General features: G+C 37.7%; 1 protein-coding gene across 7 annotated transcripts in view; it reads right to left on the reverse strand.

The window, feature by feature from the left end:
- The window catches only part of LOC109041634 (bromodomain-containing protein 2), a 34,302-nt gene extending 19,010 nt beyond the window's left edge, over positions 1-15,292 (reverse strand). For all 7 annotated transcript variants that reach the window (XM_072305670.1, XM_072305668.1, XM_072305666.1 and 4 more), the window contains exons 1-11: positions 14,950-15,292; positions 12,955-13,236; positions 10,305-10,499; positions 9,480-9,617; positions 8,981-9,175; positions 8,489-8,563; positions 7,619-7,699; positions 6,253-6,500; positions 5,550-5,748; positions 4,374-4,803; positions 2,971-3,129 (exon numbers count right to left, since the gene is read on the reverse strand). In XM_072305670.1, coding sequence (XP_072161771.1) covers positions 2,971-3,129; positions 4,374-4,803; positions 5,550-5,748; positions 6,253-6,500; positions 7,619-7,699; positions 8,489-8,563; positions 8,981-9,175; positions 9,480-9,617; positions 10,305-10,499; positions 12,955-13,236; positions 14,950-14,985 — 2,038 coding nt within the window. In that variant the 5' untranslated portion in view covers positions 14,986-15,292. The remainder of the gene's footprint in view (positions 1-2,970; positions 3,130-4,373; positions 4,804-5,549; positions 5,749-6,252; positions 6,501-7,618; positions 7,700-8,488; positions 8,564-8,980; positions 9,176-9,479; positions 9,618-10,304; positions 10,500-12,954; positions 13,237-14,949) is intronic.
- Between the last annotated feature and the right edge of the window lie 148 nt (positions 15,293-15,440).

Below are 15,440 nucleotides of genomic sequence, written 5' to 3' on the forward strand. Positions count from 1 at the left end.
GCAGATATTCTGCTTTAAAAATAAGCCAAAAAAGGCGACTCATTTTCAATAGTTACATCCAAATGATTTCCAAATATTTTAATTGCTCTAACATAAATCTGAGATAAACAAAATGCATTACCCTGGGTTATTATAAAATTTCAATTAAAGACAGTTCCCAAAAACATGTGAAAGGAGAAAAAAGAAGAAATGGACAGTTATAAATGAGTTCACCGTTGAGGCTGAATCAATTAGAGATTGTATTACTAAAACTTCAAGGTGGTAAATTCAAAGTATCTACTTAGAAAGTGAAAATATTTTAGAAATAAAATGTTTGCTGTCATTGGCAATGAGCAAAAATTTGAGGAGGATCCAAACAAAGATAATTGACGACTCATTCCATGCACAAAAGAACATAGGACCTAAAAATGTGACTGTCCACAAGAGAGGGGATCTTAATCCGCAGTGGTATTGTTTAGTAGAGCGATTTTTGTCAACTTCACAAAAGTTGGGCTGAAAAATCGGATTTTGATATTTCAATGGAAAACTCTCTCTAAAAGTTCTGACAAGTTTAGGGTTAGTTTGGTTTTTGTAATATTAGGAGGTATGAAGTTGCACTAAAATCCAGCAATTTTGCACCCTGAATGTCAAAGATTAAAAATTACATAGAATTTCCTTAAAATTACATTTTTTGAACTAGAAACTTCAAATCGCCATGATTCTGGTTCTAGATTTTACCTGTGGTTAGTGCTTTTATCCTAAAATGTTTTTAGAGCACTCTTCAATGCTTTGGAATCAATAGAGCAAGTCCAACTTATACGGACCAAGATTTCATCCCTAGTGGACTGCCACAAATGGAGAAAAGACACAAACTTTAAGTGATTGTAGAAAATTTTAAAGGACACTAGAGTAGATAATTTTCTTGACAGAAAAGAAAAAAACATTGAGATAGGAAAGTGTCATTTGAGTTGTAGTTCAAAACTAATCATACCCAGAAAAATTCAAAGGACATCTTATCTGGAAATATGAAAATAAACCCCTGTTGAATTATAATTTAGGAAGATCAGCATGTTTTAAAAGTTGTCTGCAAGTGAAATTCCTTTCCCAGAAAGCATGATTTTCACCAGACTAGCCACTTCAGCACATAAAACTTAGGTGTTCGATCACACTGAATATTGGCAGAGAAATCGCTGTATGGTAGTATTGCGCATTGTATAGACTAATGTACAGTTTCATTCTGGCATGTGATCAGTGTTTTCTCAAGCTTCATATCACATTTAAGCTAAGCAGATAGGACCGGGGGGGGGGGGGGGGAACCCAAATCGTATCAAGAGGCAAAAAGAGGCGTACATGATTTTCATGAGTTCAAAAGAAAGAAAAAATGGTCTGAAATAAGTTAAAAACTCAAGCTAAAAATACAGAGAGGATTTTAAAGTATTTAATAGCGTAAAAACTAACATGGGTCAGTCATTGACATTTAGTGAGTTCTTAAAATATGGAGATCAGAGGAGATCTTGGAAATAGAAAGACTACAGGACGTATCTTGTGTCTTAATACTCATTGATGAGCGCAGAGTAATTGAACTGATAAAAATTAAGCTGGGGATGTTGCTTTGAAAGTGAATAAGTGCTTTGAAACTAAGAATGATTGAAGAACAGAGCTGAAGATTTTGAACTTTTTTTAGGAGTTAAATGAGAGATGAACGGGGAAAACCCAAGCTAAAAAATAGTCAAAGGGGTACGTGCAAAACGGGCCATTTCACGCTCGTGTCGGATACCATTGAAACTTGCCCTATTCATTCATCTAAGAATACCCCATGTTTTCCCAAAGTTTCAAGTTCCCAAAAAATTTTGGGGGTAAGTGGCGGGGGGTCAAAGTTGAAAATCCGCTAAATTTTCGCGAATTTTTTACTAGAAACTACTAAATATATCGAAACGCGGTTTAAAAGAGCGTTTTCAGCGTGAAAAGAGCTTTCAGTAAATGTATAATATCATAGGGTTTAGTCGACTTAAACTCGAGCTATCGCCTCCGAAGCGCCGGAACGCTAAAAAATGACCCGCTTTTCTGTCAAATTCGGGCCGATCCCCAAAATACTCAATTTTTAATTTCTTTGAAAAACCGATATGTTGTTCCTGACTCTCTATGGCACCTATATGTCTGTACCGTATCCTGGGGAAATGTTTTGTTTGCTAGTTATAAGCGCGGAAAGGAGCGAAAGTCGGGAAAATCGGCTATTTTGAACTGCGCGCGTCGCATGGGTTAGAAGGAGAACGCCCCCTCCTGCTCAGTTCGGCGAATCACACTCCTCTGCCGACCTCGCATTGTTGCCGCATGTCTCCTGATCCGTCGCCGCGCGCAGTTCAAAATAGCCGATTTTCCTGACTTTCGCTCCTTTCCGCGCTTAGAACTCGCAAACAAAACATTTCCCCAGGATACGGTACAGACATATAGGTGCCATAGAGAGTCAGGAACAACATATCGGTTTTTCAAAGAAATTAAAAATTGAGTATTTTGGGGATTGGCCCGAACTTGACAAAAAAGCGGGTCATTTTTTAGCGTTCCGGCGCTTCGGAGGCGATAGCTCGAGTTTAAGTCGACTAAACCCTATGATATTATACATTTTCTGAAAGCTCTTTTCACGCTGAAAACGCTCGTTTAAACCGCGTTTCGAAATATTTAGTAGTTTTCTAGTAAAAAATTCGCGAAAATTTAGCGGAATTTCAAATTTGACCCCCCGCCATTTCCCCCCAAAATATTTTGGGGACTTGAAACTTTGGGTACACATGGGGCATTCTTAGATGAATGAATAGGGCAAGTTTCAATGGTATCCGACACAAGCGTGAAATGGCCCGTTTTGCACGTACCCCTTTAGGGATTCTTCGAGGCATAGGAGTTTCCAACAATTAGACGAAAATTGATAAATACTCCAGAGAAAAAATGAAAAAACCAAAAGCACAATCCAAATCTCAAGAGAAATCAATTTTGACTTACGTGGTTTTTTCCTTAAACAAAAGGCTACAGCATTTTCTAGGGCGCGCAATGTGGACGGTTTCAGGGTTTCAAAGTCTATTTCTATCTCGTCTGGATTTGAATCCCGTAGAGAGGGCTCTCTGGACTGGATTATTTGCACTACTCGACCAAGTTTATCACCTGAAAAATTTCGTGAAACAGATATGAAATATAATAAGATCCCAGCATTTTTCTTTCGGGGACTCATAAAATTAGGAACTTAAATTAAGAGTGAATATTTGCAGAAAAAACTAATTATTTTTAAAATTTAAATTTGTACTTGGTTATTTTTTAATACTTTAATGAGTTTTTCTTATTTGTGTCCTCTGAATTGTTCTTCTCAAACAAAAATAGGGGATGAAGAGCGCTCTTGCACTGTAGCTAGCAGTACACCAATAACAGCAACTTACTGCTGTTTTTGGTGTGAACAGGTGTTCAGGTAGAGTCCATTCAGCTTAATGGGCCTGTTGCAAACTTTTGCTAGAGCAAAACTAAGAGTTGTTTCCTGCAGATAATGCCTCAAAAATCACGATGAGCGCATCGGCAAAGTCTGAAATGCACTCATAACTTCACAATCTGCGTAAGATATTTGCGGTTTTTTGAGCTTCCCGCTTCGAAAACGATACTACGGTACAGGTGAACATTTTGTTAGAAGAGTCGTTCCATTGGCGACAATACTCATCATGGCCGACGCCAGTCCGCCAAAACACGTGTGATGGGACGAGATAACACCTGAACAGGATTAAACCATATAACAATCGGCGTGTTTACGTTCATATTTTCCTCGCCCGCCTTAATTGACCTTGAACTCTCCTCGAATTACGCGAGGAACTACACAAGCGTCGGCCATGATGAATATTGCCGACGATGGAGCGACTCCTCTAACAAAATGTTCACCTGTGCAGTAGTATCATTTTTGAAGCGGGAAGCTCAAAATAACGCAAATTTCTTGCGCAGATTGTGAATTTATGAGTGCATTTCAGACTTTGCCGATGCGCTCATCGTGATTTTTGAGGCATTATCTATAGGAAACAACTCTTCATTCTGCTCTAGCAAAAGTTTGCAACAGGCCCATTTGCTGTAAAAAGAGCAAATCTAGCAGCAGTTCTGTCAGTGGAGCCCCAGCGATACATTTTTAATGCACCTGCCTGAACTGAACCTCCTTCAGTTTTGCGCCGATAAATATAAGTTTCATCATCAAACTCAGCGACGCTATGTGGAGCGAGTGCATGCCTCTAGGAACTTTGACACACTTGCTAGCTGGTACCTCTCTTCATTTTTGTCCCTAGCATTAAAAATTCTGATGGATCCTTTAATTATTTCTTGTAAGTAAGGAATAAAAACTTTTAATAATCAAAATGAATAAGAAACTTCATGGCACGTACTTGGTAATTTGTTGATATCCAAGCTAAGCTTTCTCTTTTCATCGTAAGTCATCGGCTTGGCATTATCTTCCTCATCTGAGTCATAGGCAGGGATTCCGCCAGCATTTTTCTTCCGTGCGTTGTTCACCTTTGCATTAGGTTTTTTCTTCGGAGCGTTTGCAGGAGCTTTAGCTGCAGCAGCCCCACGTCCTTTGCCGGTCTTATTTGTCATAGAGGGTGGCGATAGACCACTTTTTCCGTTTGCAACGGCGTTTATAACTGAGCTAACTGAGTTACTAACGTAACTGGCTTTGGTGCTATTAAGAGGACGTCCTTTCGGTCGTTTGACATCGGTACTACTGGCAAGTTCAACTTCTTTCTTTTCTTTCTTTTTTGCTTTTCTACTACATTCTTCCACTAACTTTTTCATTTGCTCTTGCATTGCTTTTAACTGAAAAATAAACATTCAACTTCAATTAAAAAAAAAGTAGAGAGATTGTTTTTAGACCAAGACATCTGATACAAATACTCCTTTATTACCCCTAATGTGAAAAACCGCTCTGATTAATCTTTTCCATCCTTTAACTACCAATTTTTGTGGCAAGAATTATAACTGTACGGTACATTGGAGTCCCTTCAGAGGGATAGTTAAGGCAAGTTGGTTCATGGATGTCCCAAACCAGAATATAGATGTTTGAACGTTTCTTCCAATTTTTGATCAATTCATTCCTGAATTCCTCTCATCTGTTCCTTCTCTCATTCTGTTTGTTCACTGATGTACCCCTAATTCCACAGTCCATTCCAGTGTTCCATTTGCAATGGGTGAAAATGTAATCTTAACTCCGGAGTAGGGATACAGAATCCATGAGGAGGCCTGAAACACGGGAACCAATCAGAAATGGATTCCTTATGCCTTAACTCTTAGAATAAAGAGACTATACTGTACAGTAAATCATATAAAAATATAAATGAAAAAAATCTAGCATCTGTTCCTTTCCTCGGCCAGTTACTACTGGTCTTGCTTTCATCCAACCCATTTTTAAGATTTTTCAAACTTGGTGGCAAAAATACTGTTTTTTCGATGTATTTCAAAATGAAAAGGGGAAAAGGTAGAAATCAAAATTACACCAAGGAACTTGGGATAGTTTTTTTAACTTTTTCAACTCATTATTACAGAAGATTTGAAGATGAAAATACCTGCTCCTGAAGAACAAGGAGTTGTTTGGCTCGTTTTGCTTCAGCTTCTGAGTCTGATTCGGAGGAGGAATCGCCATCATCATCATCATCATCAGTGTTATCATTATACCTCGGCCGATTCAGATGCGTAGCCCTTGTATGATTCATTGTAGGAACTTTTTCTACTACTGGAGATGCATCGTCAGGAACTTTGGCATACCTAAAACATGATTATGATGTGGTCAAAAGCACACATTAAGATTGAAATATGAGATGTCAGATTACTACATAAGTACCAAAGACCAGTATAAAATTATTTGCAGAAATAAAACCGTCATCAAGGTCATCAGAGAATGAATCTCTAAGATGCTATTGTGAGAGGTGCAACCGATTGAATGGACCATTCACAAGTGAAATCTCACAAAATAAAAAAAAAACTCTGCAAGTCTGCAAATCTCTGCAAGGTGCAAAAACACTTGGACAAAAACTCCAATCATGGAGTGTATGCAAATATAAGAATTAACAAATACATGCCTCTCTTCACGCTCGGACTCTAACTAAGAGTTTCTGAGGAAAGAATGATATTTTTAGAAAAGCATCTTTAAAGAATTTTTTCTGAGGCCAGATACATTTGAGAAATACAAGAGAAAATTAGAATTTTCTCGTAAAAACAAATAAGGAAGACTAGAGACTTCAAGAGCATGAATTTCCGAGTCAATCTTACCTCATTTCAAATACATCTTGAAGTTTCCGCGCCATCATTACAACATCATGCTCTGGGGGATTATATTTGTAACAGTTGGTGAAAATGAGTCGAACATCAGCAGCAAATTCTTGCGCTGTACGGTATTCACGATTGTCCATCTTGCTTTTCACTGTACCAAGATCCATTGGTTTCTTGATTATTTCATGGTAGTCGTACAAACCAAGCCATTCGGCATCAACCGGTTTATAGAAAGGCCATGCGTATTTCTAAAACAACAAAGAAGAATAAATTGAGACAGAAAGCTTTGAATTTTAACCCAGTTCATTGATTATAAAATCTTTACTTAATATGGTCAAATTTTGGTTCCTAAGAAAAAACAAGATAAACAAGTATGTAGAGCCTTGACAATAGAAACTACCAACATTTAAAACTGGAACAGCAGGACTTCAAATGAATGATGGCCATATTCATAGCCGTTCATTGAGCAGTTCCTTCCCTTAGAAAGCTGCGTACGGTTTTACATAGGGACTAAAGGAGATACATAATTAACATAGCATCATGAGAAGGATAATTTTGACGAATTGCCAGTGAAATTCAACACAGTGACTTTGAGAGCGTATCATTGTAAAGGATAACAATGATTTGCCACTGCAAAAAATAAGAAAACAGAGGAAGAAGTTCTATGATTTTGATAAACTTTGAGGTAGGTGCAAACCTACTAAAAGTTTCAAAACCACCAAAATATTTCCTTCAATATTCTTCATTTTTTACAGGGTAAAATCATTATAATTCCTTGCAAGCGTCTATTTCCAAAGTTTTACCAATGAATTCTACTCGAGAATCGTTAACATCGTCTTTTTTATGATGCTATATGTTAGAGATCTCCTTAAACCGCCGTAAATTCCAATGTAAATCATACGGGGCTTCATAAGGAACTGTTTAAGGAATGAGAGTGGCCCAGGGATCTAGCACCCAAGTCGCAGGCGATGACGAAAGTCCCATACGTCATGGGATTGGGCACCAGTGCCCAGTTTTGTGACGTAGGGGGTTTTCTTCATCGCCTACGACTTGGGTGCCAGGTACTTGGGCCTCTCTCTTAAAGGAATGACTGAATATGACCCAATTTGAGCTGTCTTAACTGATACACCAGCAGATTTTTATTTATTTAATAATGGAAAGTTGGTGTGACAAACCTTTGCAGGTTATGTGGGTCAAAACTGACTTCTGAAAGAGTGAAATTTGTATTTTCTGGATTTCTTGGACAAGTATGAGCAGCACCAGACATTTGAGTGACTTATTTTGCATGCATTCAAGTGGAAACTCATGACTGCTATACGTACTCAAAGGAGCAATGAAACGAAAAGTGTGAGGTAAAAGTACTTACAAGGTGTTTTTTGGAGAAGAGTTCCTTCAGTATTTCGTTGCAATGCTTCAGAGGCTCAGATAGAGGTTTATTCTTTTCACTCTGTCGGTAAAAAGGGAATAAATAAAAGTTATTAGATACATTCATAAAATAAACAAATAAAAAGGGTAAACATGAAAATTATACAGCTTGTGGAGTGCGACTCGTAGATGCTTTGCTGCGCAACATAATCGTGCTTCATTGCGCAGAAAGTTGGATGAACAAAACTGATAAAACATACATGTTCGTTGCTTTTGCTCCTTGGCTTTTTTGAACTCTCAGCTCCCATCTCATGACCCATTTATGTCTGTTTGGCATCCATGATCTCCTGTATCATCTCATTCCCGATGTTATCCTTTCTGGGAATGCCAGCCAATCCATGCAAGAAATTCATCTTTGTTGCCTCTACAACCTCCCAGGTTTATTGCTCCATCAGCCATACTTCACATCCATGGGTTACTATACTCATGGCAAGTGCCAAATTGAAAGACTCCCAAAAATTGCTTGGTAGGGCCAAAATAACTGATAGTCTACAGATGTTACCTTTTCAGTTGGTTCCTTGAGAAATTCGAAACATACTAGGGCAGTTGGAGCAATTTTTCCAGCAAAGTAATTTCTTAGATAATATAAATTTCAGCAGCTGTAGCATATTTATCATACTACTAAAGTGCTTGTTTCAAAAATGAATATGGAATCTAAGATTTGTCTGCCCATTACCGTTGACGATTAAAACACAATTTGGGACTTGATGGTCTTGAACATTCTGAACCTTTGGTATTAGTAACGAATAAAAAACTGATAGTATTTTTCTAAGAGAGAGAAATAAAAGGAAGACAATGAAAATTCATGTACCTGACTCTGAGATATTCCACTGGGCAATGCAGGCGACTGACTAAAGGATAGTTCATCTATTGATTGCTCCATTTCCTGAAATCAGTGGGTGCATTAGTATTAGTAAGATCTAAAGAAACTGTGGAAAATAAAATGTATAACTCCCTCAAGAGCTGCTACCTGGAGCTGTATTCTGAATTTTGATGCTAGGATGTTTTAAAAGATTTCATTTTCCATTCTTGGTTCTTATTTAGATGAAAAACAAAGAATGTGCATCCTGAACTGACAGACGGTCTTGACAGTTCAGTTTTGATGTTTTATTTTTTTCTCTCAATGAATGTGATCACCGTACAGAATTCATAACATACCTTAGTTAGATATAATCATAATTAGGAAAAATCCCCCATTAATTCGCAATCGTTGAATTATTGTAAAGAATTGAGGATATTGATGAAATCAAGGTTTCATCTGAAAGGAATGAATTCAGTTTGATGGAACAAGATATTTTCTTACCACTTTCTTTGTGGGTGAGGGTCGCCCAGTGTCTCGCCGGGTCGTAATTTTAGCCTGTTTGCCCGTTGAGGAGGACATAGACAGGGGATCAACAGGGGTATCACTTTTTCGTTTCACACCAGCATATTTGTTGCTGGGGGTAGGTGCTCCTTTCACTTGGACCGCTGTCATTGGTTCTAAATAGTCGCTGTCTCCCTAAAGAGTAAAGATTGAAAAGAGTTAGGTACATGCTCAAATTGTAATGAGAGTCTGGTAGAAGTTCTGGGAAATGCACGGTTAAATACTCATTAAAAGGATGAAGTGAGATTTATAGCCGATAGTTGGTAAATGGGTAGAGGTTCGGAGAGTAGGTTGACAGCAACATCAAGAAGTAAAAAAGTGAAAAAAAATAATATAAAAAAAAAATAAAATGGAAAATAGTGCACTTTGTTCGGAAAATACTCTTTGACTGTGAAGAATAAAATACAAAATGAAAGTTGGATTACTAATAATTCATTACCTGCGAACTTGACGGGGCCTGCGACTGAGATTTAGGCTTTGTACTGGCAGGAGGTTTTTTCACACCCTGTTTTGCAGCACCTTTAGATTTTGGAGTAGGGAGCTCCATTTCTACTTCTTCTTTTGGCATTGAAGAAACCTGAAATTAAGAAAAACTTAACATTCCTTTCCTTTAGGCAATCATCATAGATCAGATGTCTTCGTTTAAAGTTACAATTCATTCCGTAGATTTTTTTTTCTTGGAATTATTCACTGAGGGAAAGCAGTGCCTCTTTTAAAGGCGCAGCATCTTAAACGTGAATGAATGCTGACGATGAGTGCAAGTCAGATAGTGACACTTGGATAAAGTTTGTCTCAAGAGAGTCACTTCACATTCAAAATGCCACACCTTTAGAATCGTCACAGATTCTGGATTCAGAAAACGCAGAAACCTCCCAACTACACACCTATGCTCACATGAAAAAATTGGAAGGATGTAAAAAAAGTGAGGACTGAGAGGAAAATAGAAAAACCAGTTAGCAGTCACGTGAAATGCACAGCACATTGTTGGGGGGGGGGGGGGGGGGGCTGGAAAATTATGGGTTTTAGTATAAAACTGAAAGACCAATTTGAAAAATGACAAGGCCAGAAATCTCTTACATCCCTGGGACAAGACAAGATTCAATTTTTAAAAGATCAATCTTTCACTTGGAAGGGAGGCATCATTGGAAATTACTGTTTCAAGGATTTTAAAATCACCGTCCAAGGCTGATGAAACAAGTATCAGATCAAGTTCAGATGATATGGCAATAAAAGTAAAATTACCTTTATCAAAAGAGTGACTTACCTTGGTAAGGAACAATTTTTCGAGAGCTTGAGCCATGACGACAACATACTCTCCAGGCTTATTGTATACATAACAATTAGTGAACATGGTGTTGAAATCTTGTATGCATTCCCGTCCACTCCAATAATAATTATTTTCTAGGCGTTTTTTAATGGTCCCCAGGTCCATTGGATTTTTTATTAAAGTGTGATAATCCTGCAATAGAGAAAAAGGATTCCACACTGTAACTTAAACATTATTACTTATGCACTTGGAGAGAGGAAAAGAGGAGAAATATTCTTTTAAAACAGAAATTTCTTCCCTCTTATAATAATTATTGAGCAGCTATATGAATGTACTATTCAAATGGATAATACTATCCATTATGGATAGTAGTAGTCAATAACAGAGACAAGGGTTTACACAGCTCTGAACCTCCGAAATTTTGATGAGTTAACTTTTTTTTAAGTTTCCGAGGCCTGCGCTCTGAGAGATTACGCAATGACTCACATGGAGTCACTCAGTGCCCTAACACCTATTTCAGCCGCTAAGATGACGCTATCGCTGATTTTTCTGAAAAAACCAAAAATTTGTGTTCAAGATTTACATATTGATGGCCAACGAACAATATCGTCTACCTGACAATTTTGGCAAGAATGAGTTACCAGCTTTGCTGCATTCTACAGTATAAAGTACACAAGCTGATGATTTTGTTTTTTTCCAATGCTGTAGGGGAGCGCTTCAATGACGCTGTAACGTATGAAAAAAATTGCAAATCTAACCTTCAAATTACAAAAATGGCAAAGTTTTCTAATCAATCTACAAAATCTTCCGTTTGCAAATAGGCAGAATTGTTTCTTAGCTACCCATATTGTTCAAACTCTATATATAAAATATAAAAAAGATAGTAACTCCGAGTACTTAATGGCAACGATACTTGGTGCGAGTGGTTGAAAAACGGCTAAAATCTGAAATTTTTTTTGTTTAAGGAAAGAACCTGCGAGACAAAATTTATTTTATTTTATGATTAAGTACGGCTGTTTTGCAGAAATTTGTGATGACATGGTATTACTTTTTTCTGAGCTCTATTTAATCATTGACCAGTATTTGGGTACCGGCCATAAAAGAAAGAGCAAAAGACAAAAAATAACTGCACATATCCAATATGAAGAAAATCCCAGTTTTATAGAACTGGGGAAAGAAGAGAATAGACAAATACATAGGCTGTCCCAAAACAACTGGCACTAAGGCTGTAATTCGGGAACTACAATAGATATCGACATGCGGTTTGCGGGAGGTGATAGCTCATACTCTTAGCTCTTAAACGAGCCTAAGTTGAGCTAGTTTGGTTAAAAACTCAACGAGTTACATCAATTTTCCCGAGACGTGTAAGAAATACCCCTACGGAATTTTTCGGTAATTTTTCATTCCGTTAACTTTGCCTCGCAGTCGCAAGCTGTGCAATTGGTTCAGACGTTATGAATCAAGTTTCCACTTGTCTGGATGCAAGTTTGAACTTGTCAGCAAGTGTTTCCATCACAGCCGAGAAGTTTTTTTCTGTTTGCAAAGTCAGTTTAGTGAAATTGTCCGCTGATAACGCGTTTTTTTGTGTTTCGTCATGAGTTCACCCGCGGAGTTGAAGCAAGAGCAACGATACGCAATTCGATATTGCGTTCGTCGTGAATTATCTGCTTCTGAAACACTTCTGAGCCACTGTCATTTCATTCACAGTTTCAGAAGCAGATAATTCACGACGAACGCAATATCGAATTGCGTATCGTTGCTCTTGCTTCAACCCTGCGGGTGAACTCATGACGAAACACAAAAAAACGCGTTATCAGCGACAATTTCACTAAACTGACTTTGCAAACAGAAAAAAACTTCTCGGCTGTGATGGAAACACTTGCTGACTAGTTCAAACTTACATCCAGACAAGTGGAAACTTCATTCATAACGACTGAACCAATTGCACAGCTTGCGGAGGCAAAGTTAACGGAATGAAAAATTACCGAAAAATTCCGTAGGGGTATTTCTTACACGTCTCGGGAAAATTGATGTAACTCGTTGAGTTTTTAACCAAACTAGCTCAACTTAGGCTCGTTTAAGAGCTAAGAGTATGAGCTATCATCTCCCGCAAACCGCATGTCGATATCTATTGTAGTTCCCGAATGACAGCCTTAGTGCCAGTTGTTTTGGGACAGCCTATGTATCACATCAAAGAATGACATCATTTAACATAAATTCACATGGTAACCAATGGGCCAAGTGATGATTGATTCACACAGATTGATGTGGCATTTGCCTATTCTTTTCTTTTCCCAGTTCTAATATGAATTGACAATATTATATCGTCACCTTCCATGCGAAGTATCACGAGCGTCATATGACATTAAACAATTTTGCTGCCACTTTATTTTATTACAGAGAAATTGTTGGTTGAACCTGTTTGAAAATTTCACTGAATTTTATCGGCAGTACTTACGAAGAAAATTAAGAGAAATTTTCGAACAGCTAAGTTGAACAATTTTTCTGTACAAAATAAAATAAAGGCGGAAATTTTTAAAAATTGCATGGCGCTTCTAATACTTAGGCCGGAAGGGGACAATATCTTCAATATTTATTTCTTTGTTATGCATTTCCTAACAGCCTGTGAGAATCATGACGGACTTACAGGAAGATTCAGTTTTACAGCATCAACTGGTGTTTGAAATGGCCAGGCATGCTGATGTTTCCAAACAGCTTTGATGACATTATTCTTAATGAAATGAAGCTGGTTAGTCAGACGTCCCGGTCGATTTGGTGGGGGCACGACAGGTGGCTGGACTACGCCATTGACCGGCTCTAATCGGGGCTCTTCTTTAATTGTGGATTCAGAAGTCGTTTCTGCAGGTGCAACTGTTGGTGTGATTTCTGAAGAGCCTGTGTTATCACTACTTGGGGGAACCTCATTTTCCTGTGGTAAAAAAGAAAGAAAAAAAAACATGATTTCACATTTATACTTTTGATTATTTAGATCTACTTTCAAGTAAATCAAAGGTAAATGATTAAAGTAGCTACTACGATCAGAATAGATGAATTGAGCTCTTTTTAATACTAGCATTTAATTTACATGATACATAAATATTTTGACGGTGTAGGTAAGTCAGCAACCACATAACTCGGTTTGCGACTTCGCAGACTTCCTGTCAATCTTTTTTAAATGGAGAACTACTCAACAGCAATTCTTTAAAATGCCATGATTTTTCTTCTCTGTGCAAAGAAAATTCTGCATAAACTTCAAGGAATAATGTCAAAATTTATTCTCCTTTAAAAAAATAACATAGAGGCGGAGATTTTTAGACACCGCAAACGAGGTATATGATTACGGACTTACACCATTGATATGGAGAAAAAAAAGGCATACCTGATTGTGGAGGAAATTAATATAATGCGTAATGCTACAAGGGGGAGGAGGGCCGAAAAGAGCGTTTCGCTACTGGGTTCTTGAATGTTAGGGACATACAGCACAAAAATATTAAGGGAGGGGGGGGGAGGGGTCGAAAAATCCAAAATTTAGTATTACGTATTTTGAGAGCAGCCTTCATGAGTTTCCAGATCATAAGTCACACTCTCAACATGCGAAAAACTTAACTGGCACCAGCTGCTGATAGAAAATATGAGATACCATCTAGATGACGGACAGTTATTTATTCCATTAAGGGATTAATACTATGGAAAAAGATAGATGTCCGTCTGGAAGACAGAAGTAAACACACAGTAATGATTTGAAAGGGACAAGGGTAAAATTAGATGGTAAATCATTGAATTAAACTATGGCAAACCTAACCCAGCAAAATTTTCACCTGTAGTCTTTACGGTGCTTTTCTCTTCACTTGCCATTGGTATCTTCAGTTAGTACTTTTAGGAGTCAAATACCTAATACTTCTACAGTCATGATAAATCATGGAGAGTTATTTCATCTTGAAGATACGCAGAAATCTAACTGGTTCAAGATGCTACAACTATGTGAACAACTAGGTAAGGTGTCCAAGAGCGAACCCTCAGGGACCATACTCACCTAAAGTGTGTCATGAAGGGTCAGAGTGGAGCAGATGGGTATGCAAAGCAAGCATGAGTGGGAGAGATTGAGAGACTGATCTTACATTTAGGAGAGAAAGAAAATTTTCCAGGAAAATATTGGATAATACTACTTCCGACAGGAATCAATGCAGGACATAACACTAATTTAGTTATTTCAGTATGTAAGTACGCTTCTTTTGGAGAGTATGGTAATGTAACGTAAAAATGGATTATTAGAAACTGCTTCTGAAATTCTCTTTCTAATACCATTCAGCTTTCAGTAAATTCAGAGAACTATAATGCATCCCACTGACAATGACTGATAACGGACCATTATTGAGTGTCGTCCGGTGAAAGGGACAGAAAGTAAGATCACTGTGCCACATAATTGTCCATATGCTGTTGAGAGCACATTTCCATGCCCCAACCTTGCATTTAATGGCTCGTATATAGAAAAATCTGTAGATAATAAAAATTGAGTAAATATAGGAGAAGATAAACTTTTGAAATCATATTCACAACAAAATGATGCATCGGTCGATCTCTACGGATCCCAAACAACAGCTATTTTATTCAAATAGAATGGAGCCGAGAACTTGATACTTACAGGGGTTTTTGGCACAGTTGAATCAGCTTCTTGCATTGTGATTAGATACTTTAACTAAAAACCATTGATATTTCTAACACTGATGAGAAGCATTTAAATCGGCCTGTCACTAAGCCATTCAAAAGAGCAGTACAAGTCATTGCACTTCTAAAACATTTTTTCGCTAACTGAGACCTCTATTGCACGGAAAAAGGTTTGAAATTATTTGCGGCGACACTTAACTTAAAATCCCGAGCGGAAACAAGTTACCGAAAAGGAGGCGTTGATTAGAAATCAAACTTTTAGAAAACAAAACACGACAAAATAATGGCGTCACCGACCGTCACGGCGTTGACAACAATTTTGGAGGTAATAAAAATCTTTGAAAATGCACCTCTGTGATTGGTTCGTGTAAATCACGTGGGTGCAAGATCGATTCTTTTAGAGATTTGCCAACCCTTGAACACAAGATAAATTTTAGAACCTACTTGCTAAGGTGATTTAAGAAATTA

Source organism: Bemisia tabaci, unplaced genomic scaffold (assembly GCF_918797505.1).
Source record: "Bemisia tabaci unplaced genomic scaffold, PGI_BMITA_v3".
In the NCBI taxonomy this organism is placed as follows: Eukaryota; Metazoa; Arthropoda; class Insecta; order Hemiptera; family Aleyrodidae; genus Bemisia; species Bemisia tabaci.